We start from the raw sequence: 27,170 nt of genomic DNA, 5'->3' as shown, positions 1-27,170 counted from the left end.
GCTGCACAAGCACAGCTGGGCAACCCCTCCCGGCAGCCCCTCAGGCGTCCTCCGATTAAAATAAATTTTGCTTGTAGGAAACTCAAGTAACTGTTAACAGTAGTTACGCTGGGGATAGAATAAGAGGTAGGGAATTTAAAATTTTTGCCTTATATTGCATGTGAATTTTTATTTTGTAATGAGTGTGGAGTTTACAGTTAAAAAAAAGTTTTAAAAAGAGCGTTCCTCTCCCTCAAGAAAAGAAACCCATGGTTATCTTGAAACTCCTAAAGACTTTAAAATATTGGATTTTATATAGCCACCAAAATTGTGTTTTAGTGGTTACCCAGGAACGCACCCGTTAAAAGGTTTTGCTATTCTGTGTCCTGTCCACAGCTACCTCCTCTTCGCTTCATTCCAACTTCCAATCTGTGTTTAGAACATTTATTTCTAGCATCAGTGCACAAAAGGCTGTGCTTTTCCAAGGTTGCAGGCTTTAAAGGTTGGTGCTTAGAGAGTCTATTTTGGGGCAAAATGAGTGAGAAGTCTACTTAAAATTTGAAGAGTTCTCACTAGTTAAAAACAACCCACAAGATTATTTTAATATAAAAATGGATACATAATTTCCACACGGTACTACAAGCCTTTATTATTTTCATATTATAAAAATAGCCCAGGCTCACTGTATAAAAGTTTAGACAGAAATGAGCAATGCAAAGCGCAGACATCTGCCACAGTTGCAGAGGCAAATGCTGACAGGTTTTTGAAAAAATTGTTTTTGTTATAGAAGTTAACCTAGAGGATGCACACGTAGTTCAATGGTAGAATTCCTGCCTGCCATGCGGGAGACCTGGGTTTCATTACTGTTCCATGCACTTCCCAAACAGCAAGCAAGCTAAACAAACAGACAAAAAACAAACAAACCAAAATTTCAACAGATGGGGCTGCAATAACGGGATATGCACATGGAAAAATAATGAAATGTGACCCTACCCTACAGCATACCAAAAAAAAAAGTTAACCTAGTGATCAGGTGGTCTCTTCCACCAGATTTGACCCATTTTCACATTTAGCGTTTATCTGATTCTGAAGGATCTTAAATACAAATCCTGAGATGCAGAGGTTAAAAAAAGAAATAGCAAGTGAAGCCCAAGAAAGCGAGGTGGGAAGAGGGAAGGAGGGCAGCTCTGGGTGCTGCCTGCGGATTTCATTTCCGGGCGAAACCTGATTCACTGTCACTGTCCTTTTCCCTGTAAACTGAGCACCTTCAGTTTCCATCTCACCCACTTGCAGCTCAGCAGCACTGAGAATTTCCTGCACCATTCATGTCCGCTCTGGGGGAACAGAGAAACCCTATGTAGGGTCTGATCTTGGATCTTAATCAGGAATGCTGATTAAATAAGTATATTTTACATTCTTTGATTCCACCTCCCACAAAAAAAGCCAGTTTTTACTGATATTTTTGTTGGTGTTGTCATTTGTTTTATTGTTAAGCCAAACTGGTTGACCCGCTCACTCAGTCTTAATTATTAAGGACTGCCCCTGGCAGGTGGCCTGCCACCAAGGCCCCGGTTTGAAAAGCCCCGGGGGAGGGGAGTAGGCCCCCCCCAGCAGCCCCCTGTCTGTACCCGCCAGCCTGTGTCTTCCAGCGTGAACCTGCGCCGTGAGGTCCGGGGCGCTGCTCTTGGCAGCACTTGTTCTTTCTCCTGTCACCCAGGTCGCCTTCTGGTCTCTGTTTTTTCTCCTAGTCTGTGTCCCTTCCCAAGCCCAGTTTGCTGTTCTCCAGCTGTGGCATGGTCCGAGGGGGGCCACAAAGGCAAGTGGTCTCCCGACTCCCTCCACTCCTGTCGTTCTTGGCAAGTGTAGAAACTCGCCAGCCTCTGTCAGCACTGATGGACATCCTCAGCACAGCCCGGGGGCTCAGCTGCTGGGACCCAGGTTGGCCCAGATGCTTGGGAAGGAACCTCGTGCTGGCTGGGGGTGGAGGTGGGGGATGCCGGTGCACCAGGGCCCCGAACACACGCCCACCACAGCAGACGTGGGGTGAAACAGCAAAATGTGAAGGTGAAATTCACATCAGAACGACATCTGTCTCATCTTTTTTTTTTTGGCACGGGCAAGCTCTGGGAATCAAACCCGGGTCTCCAGCTCGGCAGGCAAGAATTCTTGCCACTGAGCCACCATTGTACTGCCCAGCCTGTCTCATCTTGAGGCATAATGCAGAGCTCTGGCATGTCAGGTGCTCATCCCTGAACTGCGTGGCCCCTGCCCTTGCCTTTCTGTCCCAAGAATCTGGAGAGGGGCTGGAGATTCGAGTGCAGGTGCACCCCCAGTTCACCAGAGAACTTGCCTGCCGCAATAGCGGCTGCTGTCTGCAGAAGGCTTTGACTTCCAGGCCTGGTCCAGGCATTCTGCAGGCAGCATCTGCGTCACACCTCACGCTCATTGAATGAGGTACATTGGGTCCCACTCTATAACCCTCTGCCCACTAGAGATGTCGTAACCCCCCTCAGGCTCCAGAAATGAAACTGCTCAGTGGATCAGCAGGGGCCTCAACCTGTCTAGCCAGACCAAGGGCGGGGCCGTGAGCCTAGGGTGACTCACCATAGTCATCCCTAGCCTAAAATATCCCAGGTTCCTGGACCCAAAGAGTTGACAGGTGTTGGAAAACTCTCCAGAACCCCCTTCTCTCTCCTTGGCCTACTGGCCCCATGCTCAGGTGTGTGGGGTAGGCATGGGGCACGGGGGCCAGCATGAGCGGGCAAGTCTCCAGCCCGTCTGCAGCCTGTCTGCAGCCCATCCCCACCTCTGCATGGCCAGCCACAGGGCTTTCAGCAGGTGTGGGCCCCCCTCATTTCTCCACCCCCACAGTGGAGGACCAGCCACTTCCAGCACTGACCGCTGGCCCTGCCTTCACCTCCAAACTGACTCCCTTTGACCCCTTCCTTCCTTCCATGGCACATCAGCTCCAGCCTCCCTTTCCAGTGCCCTCCTGCCCCCTGCCCTCAGTTGGGCTGGGCCGGGGGGGCACTGTAACATGCTGCATTTCCCCTTACTTAAATGTGACCTGTTTCTGTTTTTAAAATTGAACCATCTAAAGAACTAGTCTTTGGAAACATGGAAGTATTTTTTTTTTTTTTTTTTTTTTAAGAGAGAGGGAGGAAAGGAAGGAAAGACAGAGAAGGAAGGAAGGATGGAAGGAAGGAAGGGAGGAAGAAAGGGAAACATTTTTAAACATTTTCTTGTTTTATTATATTTTGTTTGTTTGTTTGTTTTTTACATGGGCTGGGGCCGGGAATCGAACCGGGGTCCTCCGGCACGGCAGGCAAGCACTCTTGCCCGCTGAGCCACCGCGGCCCGCCCGATGGAAGTATTTTTAATAGTGACACAAGAATCCACAAATAGCATTGTTTCTCAGAGTCCAGAGATTTTTCTGAAAGTTGGATAGGGAACACATCCTGCCCCTTTGGTCAAGAGCCTTGCCCCAGGGACACCAGAAAAAAAAAAAAGTCCCAGCACATGGGAGACACTTATTTATTTTAGAGCTCTCTCTTTGTCATCTAGCCTGAACACACAGATTTTTTTTTTTTTTTTTTTTTTGCATGGACAGACACCGGGTATCAAACCCTGGTCTCCTGCACGAGAGGCGAGAACTCTGCCTGCTGAGCCACTGTGGCCCGCCCAACACACAGATTTTTAAGAGATGTTTTAAAGTCAACTTTATTGAAATATAATAAATACAATAAATACAATAAAACGCACCCACTTCACTGTACACTTTTTTGACAAATGTTTGTATACTTGCAGCCACCGCAGTCATGATAATACAGAAAGTCCCCGGGCTCTTTGTGGTCAGTCCACTGTGCTAGGCACCCATGGAGATTGAAGACCCTGCCTCTTTGCACTCCCTCTCCCCGCTCTTCCCTTGTCTATCACTTTGGGGCCCTGGCTCTGATCTGCCTGCTCTTGTGCAGCTCCTGGTCAGCCACCAGCTGGGGCGCCCGGCCGGGGAGGCTCATCACAGCACCTTTGCCCTCCATCCTGAATACCCCGGGCTCAGCAGATGCAACCTCCAGGGCCTGCTGACCTGAGCTTGAATCTTCCACTGGACCTGTTAAAGCCCCGGACGGCCCCATCTGACCTGGTTCTCCTGGCGGGAGGGCCACATTTGTTTTACTGGCACAGGTCAAGTACTCGAGGTGACAGTTGATTTGGGGGTTTATGCTGTGATTTATGGCTTGCCTTGATTTGTCAGCCCAGGGAAATCTGAGTGGGGCCTCTTTCCTTTCTCCAAAGCATCTAAGCAGCCACCCTGTGAAAATGCGTAGACAACACAGGAGTGCTTGGATAAGATTTTATAATGTCCTCTTGCTCTCAAGCCAGCAACTGATTGTGTGTGTGTCTGTGTGTGTGTAGAAATGAACATTAAAATTGGCCCGAATCTGGAATAAACCTCCAGACCTGCCCGTGGTGGGCTGGTGGCCCTTCTCATCCCTGTGAGGCTGTGTGTTTCTGCTACTGCTCCCTGCTCTTCAGCCTCGGCCTTCTCGGAGTCCTCCCACCCCTCACCCCGGTGTGCCTGGCATGGAGGCAGGGCCCTCTATGTGCCTGGGAGATGGGGTCCAAATCAGCCCTGCTTGCCAGACAACCCTGGGTGACTCAGATCATCGTGGTTTGACTTTGTAGACTGCAAGGCTTTTGATTCTTTTTGGTATCTCCTATGACTCCTTGTAGAAGGAATGCAGTTTAGCCATTTTCTCACCAAAGAATCTTCCAGTCTCAGGATTAAAGCTGTAGTTTTGTTTTTATTTTGTTTTTAACAGTTTAAATTGAAATGAGTCATATACCATATATTTCACCCATGCACGTATACGATTCAGTGGTTTTATTATTTTCACAGAGCTGTGTGTACATTCATTGCCACAGTCAATTTTAGAGCATTTTCCTTACCCCAAAAAAGGAGCTCCATATCCTTAACCCTCTCCCTCCAAATATTCCCAAATCCCCCAGCCCCCGGCAGCCACTAATCTGCTTTCTGTCTCTATGGATTTGCCTGTTCTGGACATTTCATATAAATGGAGTCATGCGGCATTTGTCCTTTTGTGTCTGGCTTCTTGCACTGAGCATTCTGTTTTCAAGGCCCATCCATCCTGCAGCCTGTATCGGAACTTCAGCCCTTTTTTGGCTCCATGATGGCCTGCTCTTTAGCTCGACCAGTTTGATTATCTGTTCACCTGTCAGTGGACAGTGGGGGCTGTTCCACGTTAGGGCTGATTGTTGGTGAGCTGAAGGCAGCTCCCGCTTGGGCCCCTCCGTCTCTGAGCAGTAGGGATTATGTCTGCATGGGGGAGTAGGATCAGGGTTTTACACGTGGTCCGCACGATACCGCTGGGATTGGGGGAGTGGGGTGCAGTTGGGCATGCCCACCAGGATTTTCCTCCAGGCTGCTGCAGGAAGGGGAGGGCCATGTGCGTTGGCCTTTGTCCCTGAAAAGTCTGAACTGGGAGGATGGCTTCATCTTAGCCTTCGGTGATGTAGGATTGTCGATTCTGTCCCCAGAGCCTGAGTTTTGACAGGGCCTTCCTGAGTTTCCCATTTCTCTTGACCCTGAATGGAGAGAAGTGGGGACCCTGCCTGAGCTGGTCCTTTGATGGATGCTTAGCACCTTAGGTGAATTCCCCAGGCCATACAGCCCCCAGGGACGCACGCCTTCTGAAGACACAGCTCACCTCCGTTCCTGGGCTGCCCGGGAGGCTGCAGGTCATGGTCAGCTTGGACTCCAGGCTGGGTCTCCCCCCAAATGGACTCGCTGAGCCAGGTAGACTCAGGGCAAGCCAGCTGGCCGCCTGCGGTTTGCTGATAGCTCCTTGTTCCCGGTCAGGAATCTTCCCGAGGCCACAGCGCTTGCTGCCAGGGCCTAACGCTGCTTTTCCAAGTCCCAGAGCAGAGCGCCTGAGCTGTCCCACCCTGGCGCCCTGTATTCCTTCTGCACCCAAAACCCAACCTCTGTGAAATCAGAAATTGCTATTTTTTAATAAGGAACATCTTAACATCCACTAAAGTAGAACAGCATACCTCCACATGTCCGTCATCTGAATTCAACAATTATTAACATTTTGCCACTTGGTTCCAATTAAACGAAATTCCAGAACAGTCTATCATTTTGCCCCTGTATATCCAGTGTGCTTCTCTAAGGAATTTGGACATTTCCATACAGAACCGTGATGCTTTTCTCACACCCAGCAAGAGTCACACCTTCTGTTGACTCTTCTGTTCTAACTTGTAAGAGGTCTTCATTACTGTGTGTCTGTGTGTGCGTGTGTGTGTTACCAGATAATATCTGTGCACATGTCTGGGGTAGCAGCACATGGATGCAGGTCCCTGGTATCTAAGGACCTGGGACACAGTCCAGAGAAAAGATGAGCCTGGGCCACCTGGGCTGCCCTGGAGCCAAACCATGAACGGCATCATTTAGGAATCAGAGCAAGCTACCCAGAAGGCCAGGGTGATGTCCCGAGAAGTAGCCGGGCTGTACCAGGGATCGGGCTGGGGCCGCGACAGCTCAGTGATGGCAGCTCCCCCCGTGCCAAGCCCTGCTCCCAGCACTCCAACATCACTGACCTGTTCCAGTCTTGGAGCAACCCGTGAGGGTCCGGCCATCTCCCTTTCAGGGGAGGCTCAAGAGGTCAGTTCACAGAGGCTGGACTCATTGTCTGAGCCCTTCCCCTTGCTGGGGACAGGAGGGTCACATGTGACCTGGAACCTTGAGGACAGCAGCACCTCTGGGGTGAATGTGATGAGCTGGGCCCCATCCTGCCAGCCGTGGGAGGGTCCTTGACCCCTGACCTTTGTCATCCTTGGATTAAGACTGATGGCCTTTACCTGGGTCACTAGGGAGCAAGCCCTAGCCTGGGGTAGATTATTTTGGACAGGGCTGACTTGGGAATCTAATGATGTCTTTTGGCTGAGCAGCTCATTTCCTAAGAACTAGGTGACCACTCAAGAAGCACTTTCATAGCCCTTGGAGCTGTGAGTGGCCCAGAGGCCCAGGTGCCAGAGCGTCCTACGCTACGGCTTGAAGAGGCAGGCCCAGCGACCGGGGGAAGAGATGCTGGACAGTAAACACCCTGCTTTGTAAGAACTTGGTGTTGTGACCACTTGTGAAAAATCTGATGTGCTAAGTGAGGGTGTTTTTTTTTTTAAATACCAAAAAACACCAAACTCAAACATTCTTTTGATCATTCCGTTCTACATATATAATCAATGATTCACAATATCATCACATAGTTGCATATTCATCATCACGATCATTTCTTGGAACGTTTGCATCTATTCAGAAAAAGAAAGAAAAAGAAAACAGAAAAAAAATTCATACATACCATACTCCCCACCCCTCCCCCTCACCGATCACTAGCATTTCAATATAAATTTAACATTTGTTCTCCCTATTATTCATCTTTATTCCATATGTTTTACTCATGATAAGGTAAATAAAAGGAGCATCAGACACAAGGTTTTCACAATCACACAGTCACATTGTGAAAGCTGTATCATTATACAGTCATCTTCAAGAAACATGGCTAGACTTCCGGGTCAAGATGGCAGCTTAACAACGTGCACATTTTAGTTTGTCCTCCAGAACAACTACTAAATAACCAGAAAAAGTACAGAACAGCTCCTGGGGCCATGTCAGTGACCGGACACACAGCGTACCCCAGTCTGGACCAGCTGGACTGGCTGCGAGCCCCCCCAGAACCCTGAGTTCCCAAAGCTGCAGTGGCCAGTGCCCCTCCCCCACAGGCCGCTTCCCAGAGGGGAAAGGAAAGGACTTTACCATCAGCAGGGACTGGGCACAATCAAACGCCAATTGTGGAACTAATTAACAAATTCTGACTACTGAAAATAGGCCCCCAGCTTAGGTGAACCTGATCAAAGCAGAGGTTGCTCATTTTTGCCCTGGCGCCAAGGGGGCAGGACTGACAGACACAAAAAGGGGGAAAAAAAAGAAGGAAACAGGTTTTTGTGGCTGTGTATCTACAAAGGCTTGACTGCCTCTAGATACAGCGGCGGGACTTTTCAGGCTGCAACTGTCCCAGGCATAGGCAGAAGTGAGCTCTTTTGGGGGCTTATCTGGAGCCTGTGCCTTCCCCAGGGGAGGGGTGAAGCCCCACCCAGGTAGAATCCCTCCATCAAGGAATTCAGACACCAGGGCTTGGTAATTTGAAGCCATTAAAACCAGCTTACAACCTCTCCTCTGTCTCCACCATGCCCCCAGCAGGGAGAGTCTGCCAAAGTTAAAGGTACCGCATCATCTTATATTGGTGGGACCTGCAGTCAGACAAGCACCACATACTGGGCAGGATAAGAAAAACGGAGTCCAGAGACTTCACAGGAAAGTCTTTCAACCTGCTGGGTCTCACCCTCAGGGAAAACCGACACAGGTGACTCTTTCCTCATGATAGGAGGCCAGTTTGGTCTGGGAAAATCTGGCTGGGGTCTATAATATCTAAGTAGACCCTCCTAAGTGTGTGTGGGAGGGAAGGCACCACACAAGCAGGGCAAGAAACAAGAACTGAAAAATTCTCCTCTGTTAAACAAAACTTAAGCTAAAGGTCCAGATAAAGCTGAACAGAATGTCAAAGAACAGATAGACAACAAATTCATCCAGCAAGAAAACCCTAGATAAAAGAAGTGAAAGCAATCTCCAGAATAAACTAATTAAGGTAATTAAATGCCTAGATGCCAGCAAAAAATAACAAATTACACTAGGAAAATTGAAGATATGGCCCAGTCAAAGGAACAAACCAACAATTCAAATGACATACAGGAGCTGAAACAATTAATTCAGAATGTACGAACAGACATGGAAAACCTCATCAAAAACCAAATCAATGAATTGAGGGAGGATATAAAGAAGGCAAGGAAAGAACAAAAAGAACAAACTGAAAATCTGAAAAAACAAATCACAGAACTTATGGGAATGAAAGACAGTAGAAGAGATGAAAAAACAATGGAAACCTACAGTGGTAGATTTCGAGAGACAGAACATAGGATTTCTGAACTGGAGGACAGAACATCTGAAATCTGACAAGAAACAGAAACTATAGGGAAAAAAATGGGAAAACATGAGCAGGGACTCACGGAACTGAAAGACAATATGAAGCGCACGAATATACGTGTTGTGGGTGTCCCAGAAGGAGAAGAGAAGGGAAAAGGAGGAGAAAAGCTAATGGAGGAAATAATCACTGAAAATTTCCCAACTCTTATGAAAGACTTAAAATTACAGATCCAAGAAGTGCAGCATACCCCAAAGAGAATAGCTCCAAATAGACATACTCCAAGACATTTACTAATCAGAATGTCAGAGGTCAAAGAGAAAGAGAGGATCTTGAAAGCAGCAAGAGAAAAGCAATCCATCACATACAAGGGAAGCCCAATAAGACTATGCGCAGATCTCTCAGCAGAAACCATGGAGGCAAGAAGACAGTGGGATAATATATTTAAATTATTAAAAGAGAAAAACTGCCAACCAAGAATTCTATATCCAGCAAAATTGTCCTTCAAAAATGAGGGAGAAATTAAAACATTTTCAGACAAAAAATCGCTGACAGAATTTGTGACCAAGAGACCAGCCCTGCAAGAAAAATACTAAAGGGAGCACTAGAGACAGATATGAAGACAGAAGAGAGAGGTGTGGAGAAGAGTGTGGAAAGGAAGACTATGAGTAAAGGTAAAAAGAAGGAAAATTAGATATGACATATAAAATCCAGAAGGCAAAATAGTAGAGGAAAGTACTACCCATGCAGTAATAACACTGAATGTTAATGGATTGAACTTTCCAATCAAAAGACATAGTCTGGCAGAATGGATTAAAAAACAGGACCCATCTATATGCTGTCTCTACTCAAAGGACACGAGGCCAAGGACACAAATGGACATTTGCACACCAATGTTTATAGCAGCATTATTAACAATTACCAAGAGATGGAAACAGCCAAAATGTCCATCAACAGACAGTTGGCTAAACAAACTGTGACATTTACATAAGATGGAATATTATGCAGCTGTAAGACAGAATAAAGTTATGAAGTATGTAACAACATGAATGGACCTTCAGAACATTATGCTGAGTGTGATTAGCCAGAAACAAAAGGACAAACACTGTATGGTCTCACTGATATAAACTGACATTAGTGAATAAACTTGGGATATTTCCTTGGTAACAGAGATCATCAGGAGATAGAAATAGGGTAAGATATTGGGTAATTGGAGCTGAAGGGATACAGATTGTGCAACAGGACTGAATATAAAAACTCAGAAATGGACAGCACAATATTACCTAACTGTAATACAATTATGTTAAAACACTGAATGAAGCTGCATATGAGAATGACAGAGGGAGGAGGACTGGGGCATAAATGAAATCACCAAGAAAGATAGACGATAAAGATTGAGATGGTGTAATCTAGGAATGCCTAGAGCGTATAATGATAGTGACTAAATGCACAAATTTAAAAATGTTTTTGCATGAGGAAGAACAAAAGAATGTCATTACTGCAGTGTGCTGAAAATAGATGGTACTTAATAGTTTAAAATTTCAACTAATGTGTGAGACTAAAGCAAAAAATGTTTATTTGGTACAAATCTATACTTTGACTAGTGCATCTGCTAACATAACTTATGTAGATAGCTGATTGAACACCTTAAGTACATGGAACTTTGTATAGGACATGAGATTTTGTTGGTTTGTCCAGGTGATGCCCTGATGAATCCCAGAGTGATTTGATCAGTGAGTGGAAAAGTATTTGCAAAGTCCCCTTTGGGGAATGGTGAGAACGGAGGAAAACTCAACTTCCCCAAGTTGAATTCTTGATATTCTCACAAGCAGTGTGGACAACCAAAGCTATAGGCTGAGCCCCCAGTCTTGGGGTTTGTTCCTATGAAACTTAACCCCACAGGGGATAGGTCAAGCCTACTTAAAATTAAGCCTAAGAGTCACCCCCAAGAGAACCTCTTTTGTTGCTCAGATGTGGCCTCTCTCTCCAGCCAACACAGCAAGCAGACTCAACACCCTCCCCCTGTCTACGTGGGACATGACTACCAGGGGAGTGGATCTTCCTGGCAGCGTGGGACAGAAATCCCAGAATGAGCTGAGACCCAGCATCAAGGGATTGAGAAAACCTTCTCGACCAAAAGGGGGAAGAGGGAAATGAGACAAAGTGTCAGTGGCTGAGAGATTCCAAACAGAGTCGAGAGGTTATCCTGGAGGTTATTCTTATGCATTAAGTAGATACCACCTTGTTATCCAAGATGTAATGGAGAGGCTGGAGGGAACTGCCTGAAAATGTAGAGCTGTGTTCCAGTAACCATGTTTCTTGATGATTGTATGATATAGCTTTCACAATGTGACTGTGTTATTGTGAAAACCTTGTGTCTGATGCTCCTTTTATCTATCTTATCAACAGATGAGAGGAACATATGGAATAAAAATAAATAATAGGGGGAACAAATGTTAAAATAGATTTAGTTTGAAATGCTAGTGATCAATGAAAGGGATCAGTAAGGGGTATGGCATGTAAAATTTTTTTTCTTGTTTGTTATATTTTTCTGTTGTCTTTTTCTTTTTCTGAATTGATGCTAATGTTCTGGGAAATGATCATGATGATGAATATGCAACTATGTGATGATATTGTGAATTGCTGAGTGTATGTGTTGGGAATGTTTGTGTTTCTTGTAATTTTTTTTTAATTAATAAAAAATTAAAAAAAAAAAAAGAAGAAGCATGGCTACTGGAACACAGCTCTACATTTTCAGGCTGTTTCCTCCAGCCTCTCCATTACATCTTGACTAACAAGGTGATACCTATTTAATGCGTAAGAAGAACTCCAGGATAACCTCTCGGTTGGTAGCATTGTCATGTTCACTTCATGGGTGGGTGAGTGTATTTTCTTTCTCGACCTTTTAAAGTTACCTGTAGACATCGTGATGCTTCGTTCCAAAACATTTCAGCATGTCTCTCCTAAGAAGGATTTTCTATATGGCCACTACCTCATTTTTCATCTAGGAAAGTGAAGAACAATTTCATATCGTATTTAAATTTCTTCAAAATGTTTTAACGTTTTGTTTTCCCTAGTTTGGAACCACCTGTTAAATTAAGTCTCCTTTGTCTCTTTGGATCTAAGAAGGCATTTTTTTTAATGACACTGACTGTTTGAGGAGACTGGGCCAGCTGTCCAGCTGTCTTTTTTTTTTAATATATATATATTCTTAATATATATTTTTATTGATAAATCTTCACACACATACAGTCAATCTATATTATATAATCAATGACTCACAATGTCATCACATCACATGGTTGTATATTCATTACATGACCATTTTTTAGAACATTTGCATCACTCCAGAAAAAGAAATAAAAAGAAAAGACTCATACATCCCCTACCCCTAACCCCTCCCTCTCATTGACCTCTCATGGGTAGTATTTCAATCTACCCATTTTTTACCCTTATCCCCTCCCCTCCATTATTTATTTAATTTTTATTCTTGTTTTTTACTCATCTGTCCATACCCTGGATAAAAGGAGCATCAGACAGAAGGTTTTCATAATCATGCAGTCATGTTGTAAAAGCTATATCAGTACACAATCTTCCTCCAGAGCCTAGGCTGCTGGGACACAGGTCAGCAATTTCAGGTACTTCCCTCCGGCCACTCCAATACACCACAAACTAGTGAGGTGTATCTATATAATGTATAAGAATAACCTCCAAGATAACTGCCCGACTTTGTTTGGAATATCTCAGCCACTGAGACTTCATTTTGTCTCATTTCTCTCCTCCCTCTTTTGGTCAAGAAGTCTCTTTCATTCCGATGATGCTGAGTCCCTGCTCATTCCCAGGATTCAGGTCCCACAATGCCAGGGAGATTTACACCCCTGGGAGTCATGTTCCACGTGGAGGGGAGGGCAGTGAGTTCACCTGCTGTGTTGGCTTTGAGCAAGAGCAGGCCAGGTGTCTTGTAAAACAGCACATGTTCTTTGTTTCTTGGATGTCAGCAGGGCATTCTAATGTCATTTGGCTTGTTCCTGCAGTTAGAGCTGCAGGCTTGACGGAGCCCTGTCGTGTGTTCAGGGAGGTCAGCTGGGCAGGGTGTGACTGCTGGGGTACGGGTGCCTGCCTGTTGTGTCCATCTTCTTTCTGCAGTCAGTGACACCTGGGGAGTGGACTGGTTGCCAGGCCTGTGCTCTCTCTGCCTTTCACCTGCTCTCCATTGTCCCCCACCTCTGCCTCAGCAGCCTTTGATGCTTCTTGCTTGGCTCAGTTATTTCAGTAAGTGGCTCCTAAATGGGGATTTCCTAATTCTGTAGTATTTCTACTTTTAACGGCTGTCATTCATATGTGAAAAAAAAGAACTTTTCCTCAGCCTTTGTGGATGAACTACGTGATCCTCCAAAAAAAGATGGTAAATGTGACCTTTCTTTCTTCTTAATGACCAGTTTCCAACGTGAAGAAAAAGGCTTTTGTCTTGCCTTTGATTGGAGCTCAGTATTTGTTTTTTTCCTGCCTCCCTCCCTCCCTTTTTCTCTCTCTCTCTCCCCCACTCCCCCTTCTGAAAACATGAGGCAGGCTGCCCCATCAGCAACTGAATCTAATGTACCTTTCCTCATTTAGAAGAGTCACTGGGCAGCTCAGTACTGCTTTTGATTTGCAATTTTGCATCTCTGGAAATGTCATTTTTCTGCCCACTAGTCTCTATCTGCTGGATTGGGAGGGAAATCAGGTGTGACCCCCCTCGATGCTGACTACCCCCTCTGGTGACAGAACCAGCACCACCTCCCCTGGAAATCCATCCAGTTCAGCTATTTGGACATGGGTCTTCCATGACCCGTCTGCCCCCACTGTCAGGCTCCTCTGGATGGGTGAAGGGGAGAGGATGCTGGACCGTACGTCTGTCTGTCTTGTCTGCTGGCAGCCTCTTGGCCGGCTGGGGACGGTTGCAGTGGAGAAACAGCTCACATGAGCTGCCAGCACTCGCTGAGCCTCGACTTCCTTATCTGCAGAGTGGGGGCATCTTGACACTGGTGCCAGGGTTCCGGGGAGGGACAGGAACTCCGCATAGTTGCTGCAGAGGCCTCCCCATCTGGGGCAGTGCTGCCCTTCCCGCCCCACCCGCCCCACAAGGTTGGGGGGAGAAGGAGGGGGTGCTGGGGCTCTGGCCCCTGATGCTGCCCCTCCCCCCGCAGGTGTGGATGACAGAGGTGGTGCCCTGCAGCGCCCTCAGCGAGGTCAGCCTGCGCCTCCTCAGCCACGATGACATAGACACCGTGAAGCAGCTCTGCGGAGACTGGTTCCCCATCGAGTAAGTGGGGCGGCAGCCCTGGGCCGGGGGTGGGGGTAGCCACGGGGAGAGGGTGCAGATCAGACGCTGAAGCCAGAAGGAGACTTGCTGCCTTTGGGCCGCCCTGCCCTGCCCTGCCCCGCCCTGGTGAAGGGAGGCTGGCCCGGGTCAGTGGCTGGTCAGTGTCCCCAGGCCACACCTGCCCGGCGCTGGGCTTCCCTCCTCCCCACGTGCTCCTTGTATGCAGGCTTCAGTGACAGAGTGTGCACTGTGGTGGTATTTATAATTCATAAAACTTAGAGGCAAGGCAAGGATTCACAGAAAGGAGTTGGTTACATACATTCAGGTCTGCCTGCAGCACGAGGTTATTCAGCCTGGGGAAAAAAAATCTGTTGTAGATGCATATTTGTTAACAGGGAAGTTTTTTTTACAAGATATTAAATGAGAAGAAGAGCAGACTATAAAACCTTTTTATAGACTATAAAGCCTTTTTCATGACCCTGTTTTTATTTACACACACAGATAAAGTTTATGAGGATGTGTACCATATAACTATGTTCTCAGTCGTTTGGGGTGGGTGGGTTATTCGTATCTGTAATTTTCTCTGGTTTTATGTGTCTGTTTTATGTGTATATGTGTAAGAGACATATAGCTTTTAGATGAGAAAAATAGTTGCGAACTCTTTATTTTTGTAACTTTTTAAACAGTTTTAAATTGTGAAATATATATACCAAAAAAGCAATAAATTTCAAAGTTTGTTTTAACAAGTAATTATAGAATAGATTTCAGAGTTTGGTTTGAGTTACAGTTTCACAATTTTAGGTTTTTCCTTTTAACTGCTCCAGGACACTGGAAACTAAAAGAAATATCAATATAATGATTCAGCAATCATATTCATTTGTTAATTAAACCTTACCTTCTTTATATAACTCCACTCTCACCTTTGATCTTTCTCCCAATCTTTAGGGGTATTTGGGCTATGCCCACTCTAACTTTTCATGTTGGAAAGGGGTGTTGATAATACAGGTTAGGGAACTAGCTGATGTTCAGAAGAGACTGACCCCTCTGGGTTTCAGGACTTATCTGGCCTAGGAACCCATCTGGAGGTTGTAGCTTTCTGGAAAGTAATCATAGCTCATGGAACCTTTGTAGAATCTCACATAGAGCCCTAGGTGTTCTTTAGGGTTGGCAGGAATGGTTTTGGTTGGTAAAGAGCAGTATCTAGCTGAAGCTTGCATTAGAGTAGCCTCTACTCTGATTTGAACTCTCTCAGCTAGTGATACTTTATTTTTTATTTAAATTTTTTGGGGGGTGGGGCATGGTACCAGAAATGAACTGATGCTTTATTTTGTTGCATTGCTTTTTCCCCTTTTGGTTAGGAAGGTGTTGTCAATCCCATTGTGCCAGGGCCAGGCTCATCCCTGGGAATCATCTCCCATGTTGTCAGGGAGATTTTGACCCCTGGATGTCATGTCCCATGTAAGGAGAAGGGCAGTGATTTTCCTTGCAGAGTTGGGCTTAGAGAGAGGCCACATCTGAGCAACAAAAGAGGTTTTCTGGATGTAGCTCTTAGACACAACTATCAGTAGTCTCAGCTTCTCCACTACAAAAATAAGCTTCATAACAGCAGGCCTCAAGATCAGCAGCTTGCCTTAGTTCAGACATTTCTATGGCCTTAGAACTATAAACTTGTAACTTAACAAATTCCCTTTAAAAAAAAAAGATTAAAGGCTTGACCTATTCACTTGGGAGTCCCTAATGTTTGAGACAGTATGGGGGTGGGGGTTCCCTGGTGGTAAAGCTTAATAGTTCCATATTTTTTCTCCAGTCCCTCGAGGAACTTTGCCAATATTTTTTAATCATCTACTCATAGTTTTGTAACTTTTGATAAAATTCCCAGTGTAAAGAAAGGTTTCAAGAATAGTGCAAGATGCTTGTGTATACCCTTTACCCAGACTTGCCAGTTGTTTACTTTTCCCCATTTGTAGAAACCGACTTTTAAAAATTAATAGCAATAAGCTTCTGCCAACCACCAGGGTTCCCGAGATCTTTCACCTCAGATTTGTGGCTTGACCTGCTGCCACAGGAGCACGGTGAAGGGTGGTTCTTTCTCATTGCTGGTGGGAGCGTGAATTGCTACAGCCTTCCAGAAATGTGGTCTAGCAGCGCTTTATAAGTTAAAAGAATAAGCTCATTCTTCAAACCAGCAATCCAGTCTTGGAAAGTAATCCAGAGAAATAAAAGGACTATTGAGTATGTAAATGCCGCAGGCCTCTGACTCCCGGAGCAGCGGCCCCAGCCCACCCTCCTCGCAGCTTCACAGCCAGAGGCCTGCTTCCAAAGACAGCAGGTGGACTGTAATCCCTGCCACCATGTCCCGGCTCCCAGCCAGACAGTGACACCCCCCCACCCCCACTCCAGGGCCAGTTATTAGCTCCTGGGTCAGTGGATGGGACCCCATCCACTGTGAAGTGGGCTGGGGAGCATGGAAGATGCTCAGTCAGGGATAAGGGCCCTCTGGTGGGGCCAGAGCAGAGCAGAGGACCTCTAGGCTGGGTCATGAAGTGGGCACAACCTGGTCCTCCAGAAGGGCACCCCAGGCTCGCCTGTTAGGTCAATTCCAAGTCTAAGAAACAAAGCACACCCACTTAGAGTCTGCCACGTGCCTCAACCCTCCTCACTGCAGGGCCTGGGTCTCTCTGGCTGTGGCTGAGTCCACCTTTTGATGATGCGTCCTTGGGGTTGCATGAAATGTTGTCTTTGCTGCTTTCTTCTGAGGGTCTTGGCCCGGTGCTTGGGGGGTGGCCCCTGGGGCTTGTCGTTGGACCTGTCCAGAGAGGTTTCATTAGCTCAGGTGCTGCTCTCCTGGGAACCTGGCTCTCCCCAGACTGCCTCCCCCAGTCTTCAGTGTCAAAACAGTTTCAGGGTTTTTTTTAGGAAATCATGAAAGTGTCTTTGTTTTCTGTAGTCTAGTGGGGGCCCTAAACTCTGAACTCACCCATCTGAGGCACAAGCTGCATTTTACTGCCCGTCCTGCCCCCTCATGCCCTTTTCTCACAAAGACAGCGTCTTTGGAGGAGTTTCCCACCTCTCATATCTGACACACAGTCAAATCCTTTTCCCATCAGACATTCCCAGACCTTTCTGGACAGAGTTGTGATGTCATTGCCCTAAGAAGACAACCGTGGCAGCCTGGTGGAGGCTCAGTGCTAGATGTACCCCTGTCACACTTAGGTGGCAGGTGGCCAGCCTGGAAGCTCCAAGGGTTCTGGTGCCTGGAGCACCGGCAGAAGTCGCATCAGCCCCAGGTTCCCTGAGTTTGTTCTCTTCCACAGGTACCCAGACTCATGGTATCGTGATATCACATCCAACAACAAGTTCTTCTCCCTCGCTGCGACTTACAGAGGTGCCATCGTGGGAATGATAGTAGCTGAGATAAAAAGTAGGACCAAGATACATAAAGAGGTATGTAAACGGGGGGGTGGCTTGGACCAGCTGAGGCTGGAGAGGCTGAGGGAGGCCTCTCGTGGGGGTTACACCATCTGCTTGGCCCCTCTTTGGTCCTTTTTCCTAGGAGCCCTGTGATCTGAGGAATCCAAGCTTTTTAACTTTTTATTTTGAAATAATTATGAACTTAGAGGGCAGTTGCCAAATTAAACAAACTCTACACAAATTAAACGTATTCCAACATATTCCTAACCCCAGACACCTATATCCACCAATTTTAACATTTTGCTACCGTTGCCATATCATTCTGTGTGTGCATGTGTGTCTGTCTGTTTATCTGGATACCATTTGAGAGCAGGGAGCACACATCATACTCCTCAAACACATGAAACTTCCATGTGAATTTCCTATGAACAAGGGTGTTCATTTATGTGATCACCTAAAGTGCGGTTATCAAGTTCGAGAAATTTAATGTTGATGTAAAGCTTACAGTCTGTTTTAATTTTTCTCATACCCCAATAATGTCCTTTTAAGCCTTTTCTCCTTCATTTTTTGATCCCATCCAGCATCATCTATTATATTTATTTCTTTAGTTTGTCTTTTTTATTTTTGAAATTGTGGAAATACATATGCAACATAAATCTTACAATCCCAACCCCTATTCATTGGGATTAATCACATCCACAACATTCTAGTACCCTCACTGCCATCCATTACTAGAACTTTCCCTTCACCCCAAATAGAGACTACACTCATTTTACACTAAAGCCCCAGTGTGTCTGCCCCCGACCCCTGGTAACCTGTGCTCTACTTTCTATCTCTATGAGTTTGCATAGTCCCTGATTTTTGTGTGTGTGATCATTATGGGGCTTAAATTAAACATTCTAAATCTATAACAATTTGTTTGCTTTGATAACTTAATTTCAATAACATACATAACGTATGTTCCTATATGTCACAGTTCTTCCCAACTTTATGTAGTTCTTGTCACAAATTACATGTTTGTCCATTATGAGTCCACACCCATTTATTTACTGTTATACTTTATGCATTTGCCTTTTAGGTCCTTGTGTTAGTTTTCTCATTGCTAAAAACCATGTGATGGGTTGGTCTGAACAATGGGAATTTATTGGCTCATGGTTTGAGGCTAGAAGTCTGAAATGGAGACATCAGTAAGGCAGTATTTTCTTCCTAAAAGCTGGCATTCTGGGGCTGGCTACTGGTAATCCTTGGTCCATGGTTTCTCTGTCAAATGGCACTGTAGTAGCAGCATCTTCTCTTTTCTCTTCCTGGCCCTATTGACTTAAAATTTTTTTTTAATGGTAAAATATAACATATATGAGGCAAAGAAAGAAAAAGCAGTGATTTTCAAAGCACATTTCAACATGTAGTTATAGAACAGACCCCAGAGTTTGTCATGGGTCACACCATTTCCATCTCAAGTTTTTCCTTCTAGCTGCTTCAGAATCCTGGAGGCTAAAGGAGTATTAATATAATAATTCAGCAGCCTTACTTGTTTGCTAAATCCCATTTTCTCTGTCTCTCCTCTTTCTCCTTTAATCCTTCTCATAATCTATAGGGATCTTTGGGCAATGTCCATTCTGACTTTTTCATGTTGAGAAGGGTGGCCACTCTAAAGGAGAGGGGGATGAAATTGATCATCTTGGAGAGGCTGGTCCCTCTGGGTTTCAAGATTTATCTGACCTAGGAATCCCCTGGGAATTATATGTTCCAGGAAGACAAACCTAATGCATGAAACCTTTATAGATTCTGAGTTTGAGCTTTAGGTGTTTTTATGAGTCAACAGGAGTGATACTGATTGGGGTTCAGGAAACCATGGCAGTTAGCACTAGCTAAGTGAAGCTTGTATAAGAACAGCCTCCAGAACAGCCTTTTGACTCCATTTGATCTCTCTTGGCCACTGATGGCTTATTTTATTACACTGTTCCCCCTCTTAGTCAGGAAGGCATTGTCAAAGGCCTTGTTGATCCTAAGGTACCAGGGCCAGGCTTATCCCTGGGAGCCTCACCCCACGTTGTCAGGAAGATTTTTTTTTTCACCTTTTGAATGGTTTGTACCATGTAGGGGGGCCCATTGACACTTTTTTTTGCAGGGGGAGATGGTGGTGCATGGTCTGGGAATCGAACCCAGGTCTCCCTCATGGAAGGCAAGCATTCTACCACTGAGTCACCCATGCATTGAAGGGGCCCATTGACTTTTAACTTCTTGCTTCCTGTGGCTTTCTCTCTGAATTTCATTCCTGTTTATGAAGGTCTCAAGTAATAGGCTTAAGGCCCAGCTTGATTGAGTTGGGCCTCACCTTAACTGAAGTAATCTCATCAGAAGTCATGCTTAATAGCAGAGAATAGGCATACCTAAGAGTTACTTCTGGAGGACCTCTGTTGTTGCTCAGATATGGCCGCAGTCTCTCTAAGCCCAACTCTGCAAGTGAAATCATTGCCCTCCCCCCTACGTAGGATAGGACAGCCAGGGGTGAAAGTCTCCCTGACTCCCAGGGATGAATCCAGACCTGGCACCCTGAGATCAACAATTCCACCCTGACCAAAAGGGGGAAAAGAAGTATAATTAATAAAGTTTCGTGGTAGAGAGAGTTCAGATAGAGTCGAGAGGCTACTCTTGGAGGTTGCTCTTATGCAAGCTTCAGTTAGATCTTGCTACCTATCATAACCTGCCAATCCCCAACCAGAATGATTCCAGCCAATCCTAAAGAACACCTAGGGCTCCGTATATAAGATTCCACAAGTGTTCCAAGTACTAGAGTAACTTTGCAGAAGATGGTCCTGAAACCTAGCCCAGCCTCTCCAGAACATCAGATAGTTTCATCTCCCTACCCCACATTAGTGACAGACCCTTCCAATATCAAAAATTTAGAATTGCCATAGCCCAGACAACCCCAAAGAGAGTTATGGAAAGATCAAAAAGGTGATGGTGGAATTATACAAAGAAGATAGGATTTAACAGATGAATATGAATGCTGAATCATTCAATTGATACCTCTTTTAGTCTCCAGTATTTTAGAGCAGCTGGAAGTAAAAACCTAAAATTGTGGAATTGTAACCCGTGTCAAAGTTTGAAATATGTTCTACTTTTTACAACTAATTGTTATGCTGTGCTTTTTGTATATATGTTGTTCACAGAAAAAGAAGGAAAAAAAGTCGATTGTAATGATAAAAAAGTATTTAAGCCCTCTAGCCTCCTATATTCTGGAGCAGCTAGAAGGAAAAATATGAGAGGATTGTATGGTACCCCATGACAAACTCTGGGATCTATCCTATAACGACTTGTTGAAAAGTGCTTTGAAAACTATTGCTTTTTTATTTCTTTGCTTTGTATATATTTTATACATTACATTAAAAAAAGTTAAAAAAATAAAATGAGGGAAAAAAAGTCATGCTTAAAATGAATTAACATCCACAGGAATAGATTAAGTTTAAGAACATGTTTTTCTGGGGTGCATAGCTCTAAACCACCATGACCCTGTAGGAAATAAAAAGTAGAATTGCTAATCAAAAATGCAATAGTACTGATATTTATATTTACCCATGTCAGTATCTTATTGGAGATCTTTATTTCTTCATGTTGCTTCAGTCAGTTGTCTAGTGTCCTTTCAACCTGCAAAATTCCCTTTAGCTTTTCTGGTAGGGTCAGGCTAGTGGCGACAGTCTCCCTTAACTTGCATTTATCTGGGAATATCTTAATCCCTTTTTTGAAAGACGGTCTGGTTGGATATGGAATTCTTGGTTAGTAGTTTTTTGCCTGCATCACGTTAGCTGTGTCTCCCCGCTGCCTTCTTGCCTCCATGGTGTCGGATGAGAGGTCAGCACTTGCTCTTATCGAGGCTCCCTTGTATGTGACACACTGATTCTCTTGTGGCTTTCAGAATTCTCTTTAGCTTTGGCTTTCAGCAGTTTGGTTATAGCATGGCATGATGTAGGTCTGTTTGGATTTATCATGCTGAAGTTCATTGAGCATCTTGGATATATATATTTATATTTTTAGTTAAATTTGGGAACTTTTCAGCCATTATTTCTTTGAATTTTGTCTCTACCCCTTTCATTCTTCTGGGACTCCCACAATCTGTATATTGGTATGTTTTTGATGGTGTCCTACAAGTTCCTCAGGTTTTGTTCATCCTTCCTTCCTTCTGCTCTTCAGACTAGGTGATTTCAATTGTCTTATCTTCAGGTTCCTGATTCTTTCTTCTCCCAGCTCAATCTGCTGTTGAACCCCTCTGGGAAATTTTTAATTTCTGTTACTATGGTCCTTAATTCTGTTTGGTTCCTTTTCAAGATTTCCATCTCTCTGTTGATACTCTCTTTCAGTTCATTTTCCTGTTTTTCTTTTGTTCTTTGTTCATGTTTTCCTTTAGCTCTTTGAACATATTTAGGATCATATATATTTATTTTTAATCTGTGCCTGCTGCGTCCCAGGTATGGTCCTTCTCGTTGATGGTTTCTAATTCTTTAATCATTTTTTTCTGGGCCATTGCTTTCTGTTGCTTTGTAATCTTTTGTTGAAACCTGGACATTTTGATATTTTAATGTGTTATTGCCAGACTTTAGACTCTGAGGCGTCTGTTCCTTAAGCTTGTGCCCAGTTAATGGTATGACAGAGTTCCTGGAGTGCCAGAAACTAATGAAAAAAAAAAAAACTTTAAAAAGTAAACTGCTTTTCCATTCTCCTAGACTTTGCATGATTTCAATCTTTTTAAATTTGTTGAGACTTGCTTTGTGACCCAGCATATGGTCTATCTTTGAGAATGATCCGTGAGCACTTGAGAAAAAGGTGTCTCCTGCTGTTGTGGGGTATAATGTCCTATAAATGTCTGTTAAGTCTAGCTCATTTATTGTAATATTCAAATTCTCTGTTTCTTTATTGATCCTCTGTCTAGATGTTCTGTCCATTGATGAGAGTGGGGAATTGAAGTCTTCAACTATTATGGTAGATGTGTTTGTTTCCCTTTTTAGTGTTTGCCTCATGTATTTTGGGGCATTCTGGTTCGGTGCATAAATATTTATGATTGTTATGTCTTCATGTTGAATTGTTCCTTTTATTAGTACATAGTATGCTTCTTTGTCTCTTAACTGTTTTACATTTGAAGTCTAATTTGTTGGATATTAGTATAGCTACTCCTGCTCTTTTCCGGTTGTTATTTGCATGAAATATCTTATATTAGTTAGGGTTCTTTAGAGAAACAGAATCAACAGGGAACACTTGCAAATATAAAATTTATAAAAGTGTCTCACGTGACCGCAGGAACGCAGAGTCCAAGATCCACAGGGCAGGCTGTGAAACTGACAACTCCGATGGAGGGTCTGGATGAACTCTGCAGGAGAGGCTCAGCAGCCGAAGCAGGAATGGGACCTGTCTCCTCTGAGTCCTCCTTAAAAGGCTTCCCGTGATTAGATTTAGCATCAGTAATTGTAGAAGGCACTCACCTTTGGCTGATTACAAATGGAATCAGCTGTGGATGCAGCTGACGTGCTCATGACCTAATCCTATGAAATGTCCTCATTGCAACAGACAGGCCAGTACTTGCCCAATCAGATAAACAGCTACTGCAACTTGGTCAAGTTGACACATGTCCCTAACCATGACATATCTTTTCCCAACCTTTCACTTTCAACCTATGTTTATCTTTGGGTCTAAGATGTGTTTCCTGTAGACAGCATATAGAAGGATCCTGTTTTTTAAACCATTGTGCCAGTCTATGTCTTCCTTTTTTTTTTTTTCAGGCCTATTTTTTATTCATTAAAAAAAATTACAAGAAACACAAACATTCCCAACACATACACTCAGCAATTCACAATATCATCACATAGTTGCATATTCATCATCATGATCGTTTCCCAGAACATTAGCATCAATTCAGAAAAAGAAATAAAAAGACAACAGAAAAATGTAACAAACAAGAAAAAAAATTTTACATGCCATACCCCTTACTGATCCCTTTCATTGATCACTAGCATTTCAAACTAAATCTATTTTAACATTTGTTCCCCCTATTATTTATTTTTATTCCATATGTTCCTCTCATCTGTTGACAAGATAGATAAAAGGAGCATCAGACACAAGGTTTTCACAATAACACAGTCACATTGTGAAGCTGTATCATTATACAATCATCTTCACGAAACAAGGCTACTGGAACACAGCTCTACATTTTCAGGCAGTTCCCTCCAGCCTCTCCATTACATCTTGGATAACAAGGTGATATCTACTTAATGCATAAGAATAACCTCCAGGATAACCTCTCGACTCTGTTTGGAATCTCTCAGCCATTGACACTTTGTCTCATTTCCCTCTTCCCCCTTTTGGTGGAGAAGGTTTTCTCAATCCCTTGATGCTGGGTCTCAGCTCATTCTGGGATTTCTGTCCCACGCTGCCAGGAAGATCCACTCCCCTGGTAGTCATGTCCCACGTAGACAGGGGGAGGGTGTTGAGTCTGCTTGCTGTGTTGGCTGGAGAGAGAGGCCACATCTGAGCAACAAAAGAGGTTCTCTTGGGGGTGACTCTTAGGCTTAATTTTAAGTAGGCTTGACCTATCCCCTGTGGGGTTAAGTTTCATAGGAACAAACCCCAAGACTGGGGGCTCAGCCTATAGCTTTGGTTGTCCACACTGCTTGTGAGAATATCAAGAATTCAACTTGGGGAAGTTGAGTTTTCCTCCGTTCTCACCATTCCCCAAAGGGGACTTTGCAAATACTTTTCCACTCACTGATCAAATCACTCTGGGATTCATCAGGGCATCACCTGGACAAACCAACAAAATCTCATGTCCTATACAAAGTTCCATGTACTTAAGGTGTTCAATCAGCTATCTACATAAGTTATGTTAGCAGATGCACTAGTCAAAGTATAGATTTGTACCAAATAAACATTTTTTGCTTTAGTCTCACACATTAGTTGAAATTTTAAACTATTAAGTACCATCTATTTTCAGCACACTGCAGTAATGACATTCTTTTGTTCTTCCTCATGCAAAAACATTTTTAAATTTGTGCATTTAGTCACTATCATTATACGCTCTAGGCATTCCTAGATTACACCATCTCAATCTTTATCGTCTATCTTTCTTGGTGATTTCATTTATGCCCCAGTCCTCCTCCCTCTGTCATTCTCATATGCAGCTTCATTCAGTGTTTTAACATAATTGTATTACAGTTAGGTAATATTGTGCTGTCCATTTCTGAGTTTTTATATTCAGTCCTGTTGCACAATCTGTATCCCTTCAGCTCCAATTACCCAATATCTTACCCTATTTCTATCTCCTGATGATCTCTGTTACCAAGGAAATATCCCAAGTTTATTCACTAATGTCAGTTTATATCAGTGAGACCATACAGTGTTTGTCCTTTTGTTTCTGGCTAATCACACTCAGCATAATGTTCTGAAGGTCCATTCATGTTGTTACATACTTCATAACTTTATTCTGTCTTACAGCTGCATAATATTCCATCTTATGTAAATGTCACAGTTTGTTTAGCCAACTGTCTGTTGATGGACATTTTGGCTGTTTCCATCTCTTGGTAATTGTTAATAATGCTGCTATAAACATTGGTGTGCAAATGTCCATTTGTGTCCTTGGCCTCGTGTCCTTTGAGTAGAGACAGCATATAGATGGGTCCTGTTTTTTAATCCATTCTGCCAGATTGTGTCTTTAGATTGGAGAGTTTAATCTATTAACATTCAGTGTTATTACTGCATGGGTAGTACTTTCTTCTACTATTTTGCCTTCTGGATTTTATATGTCATATCTAATTTTCATTTTACCTTTACTCATAGTCTTCCTTTCTACACTCTTCTCCATACCTCTCTCTTCTGTCTTCATATCTGTCTCTAGTGTTCCCTTTAGTATTTTTCTTGCAGGGCTGGTCTCTTGGTCACAAATTCTGTCAGTGATTTTTTGTCTGAAAATGTTTTAATTTCTCCCTCATTTTTGAAGGACAATTTTGCTGGATATAGAATTCTTGGTTGGCAGTTTTTCTCTTTTAATAATTTAAATATATTATCCCACTGTCTTCTCGCCTCCATGTTTTCTGCTGAGAGATCTGCGCATAGTCTTATTGGGCTTCCCTTGTATGTGATGGATTGCTTTTCTCTTGCTGCTTTCAAGATCCTCTCTTTCTCTTTGACCTCTGACATTCTGATTAGTAAATGTCTTGGAGTATGTCTATTTGGAGCTATTCTCTTTGGGGTATGCTGCACTTCTTGGATCTGTAATTTTAAGTCTTTCATAAGAGTTGGGAAATTTTCAGTGATTATTTCCTCCATTAGTTTTTCTCCTCCTTTTCCCTTCTCTTCTCCTTCTGGGACACCCACAACACGTATATTCGTGCGCTTCATATTGTCTTTCAGTTCCGTGAGTCCCTGCTCATGTTTTCCCATTTTTTTCCCTATAGTTTCTGTTTCTTGTCAGATTTCAGATGTTCTGTCCTCCAGTTCAGAAATCCTATGTTCTGTCCCTCGAAATCTACCATTGTAGGTTTCCATTGTTTTTTTCATCTCTTCTACTGTGTCTTTCATTCCCATATGTTCTGTGATTTGTTTTTTCAGATTTTCAGTTTGTTCTTTTTGTTCTTTCCTTGCCTTCTTTATATCCTCCCTCAATTCATTGATTTGGTTTTGATGAGGTTTTCCGTGTCTGTTCGTACATTCTGAATTAATTGTTTCTGCTCCTGTATGTCATTTGAATTGTTGGTTTGTTCCTTTGACTGGGCCATATCTTCAATTTTCCTAGTGTAATTTGTTATTTTTTGCTGGCGTCTAGGCATTTAATTACCTTAATTAGTTTATTCTGGAGATTGCTTTCACTTCTTTTATCTAGGGTTTTCTTGCTGGATGAATTTGTTGTCTATCTGTTCTTTGACATTCTGTTCAGCTTTATCTGGACCTTTAGCTTAAGTTTTGTTTAACAGAGGAGAATTTTTCAGTTCTTGTTTCTTGCCCTGCTTGTGTGGTGCCTTCCCTCCCACACACACTTAGGAGGGTCTACTTAGATATTATAGACCCCAGCCAGATTTTCCCAGACCAAACTGGCCTCCTATCAGGGGGAAGGAGTCACTTGCATCGGTTTTCCCTGAGGGTGAGACCCAGCAGGTTGAAAGATTTTCCTGTGAAGTCTCTGGACTCTGTTTTTCTTATCCTGCCCAGTATGTGGCGTTTGTCTGCCTGCAGGTCCTACCAGCGTAAGATGATGTGGTACCTTTAACTTTGGCAGACTCTCCCTGCTGGGGGCGTGGTGGAGACAGAGGAGAGGTTGTAGGCTGGTTTTAATGGCTTCAAATTACCAAGCCCTGGTGTCTGAATTCCTTGATGGAGGGATTCCACCTGAGTTGGGCTTCACCCCACCCTGGGGAAGGCACAGGTGGGAGACATCCCTGAAA

At 43.9% G+C, this 27,170-nt stretch overlaps 1 protein-coding gene across 3 annotated transcripts in view; it reads left to right on the top strand.

Moving 5' to 3' along the window:
* The window catches only part of NAA60 (N-alpha-acetyltransferase 60, NatF catalytic subunit), a 60,404-nt gene that overhangs the window by 22,907 nt on the left and 10,327 nt on the right, over window positions 1–27,170 (top strand). For all 3 annotated transcript variants that reach the window (XM_077141995.1, XM_077141997.1, XM_077141996.1), the window contains exons 2-3: window positions 14,222–14,337; window positions 17,652–17,781. In XM_077141995.1, the coding sequence (XP_076998110.1) occupies window positions 14,222–14,337; window positions 17,652–17,781 (246 nt within the window). The remainder of the gene's footprint in view (window positions 1–14,221; window positions 14,338–17,651; window positions 17,782–27,170) is intronic.

The sequence above is a fragment of the Tamandua tetradactyla genome, chromosome 23 (genome assembly GCF_023851605.1).
Source record: "Tamandua tetradactyla isolate mTamTet1 chromosome 23, mTamTet1.pri, whole genome shotgun sequence".
Lineage (NCBI taxonomy): Eukaryota > Metazoa > Chordata > Mammalia > Pilosa > Myrmecophagidae > Tamandua > Tamandua tetradactyla.
Note: the sequence above shows the minus strand (reverse complement) of the source record. Positions and strands in the feature narration are given on the sequence as shown.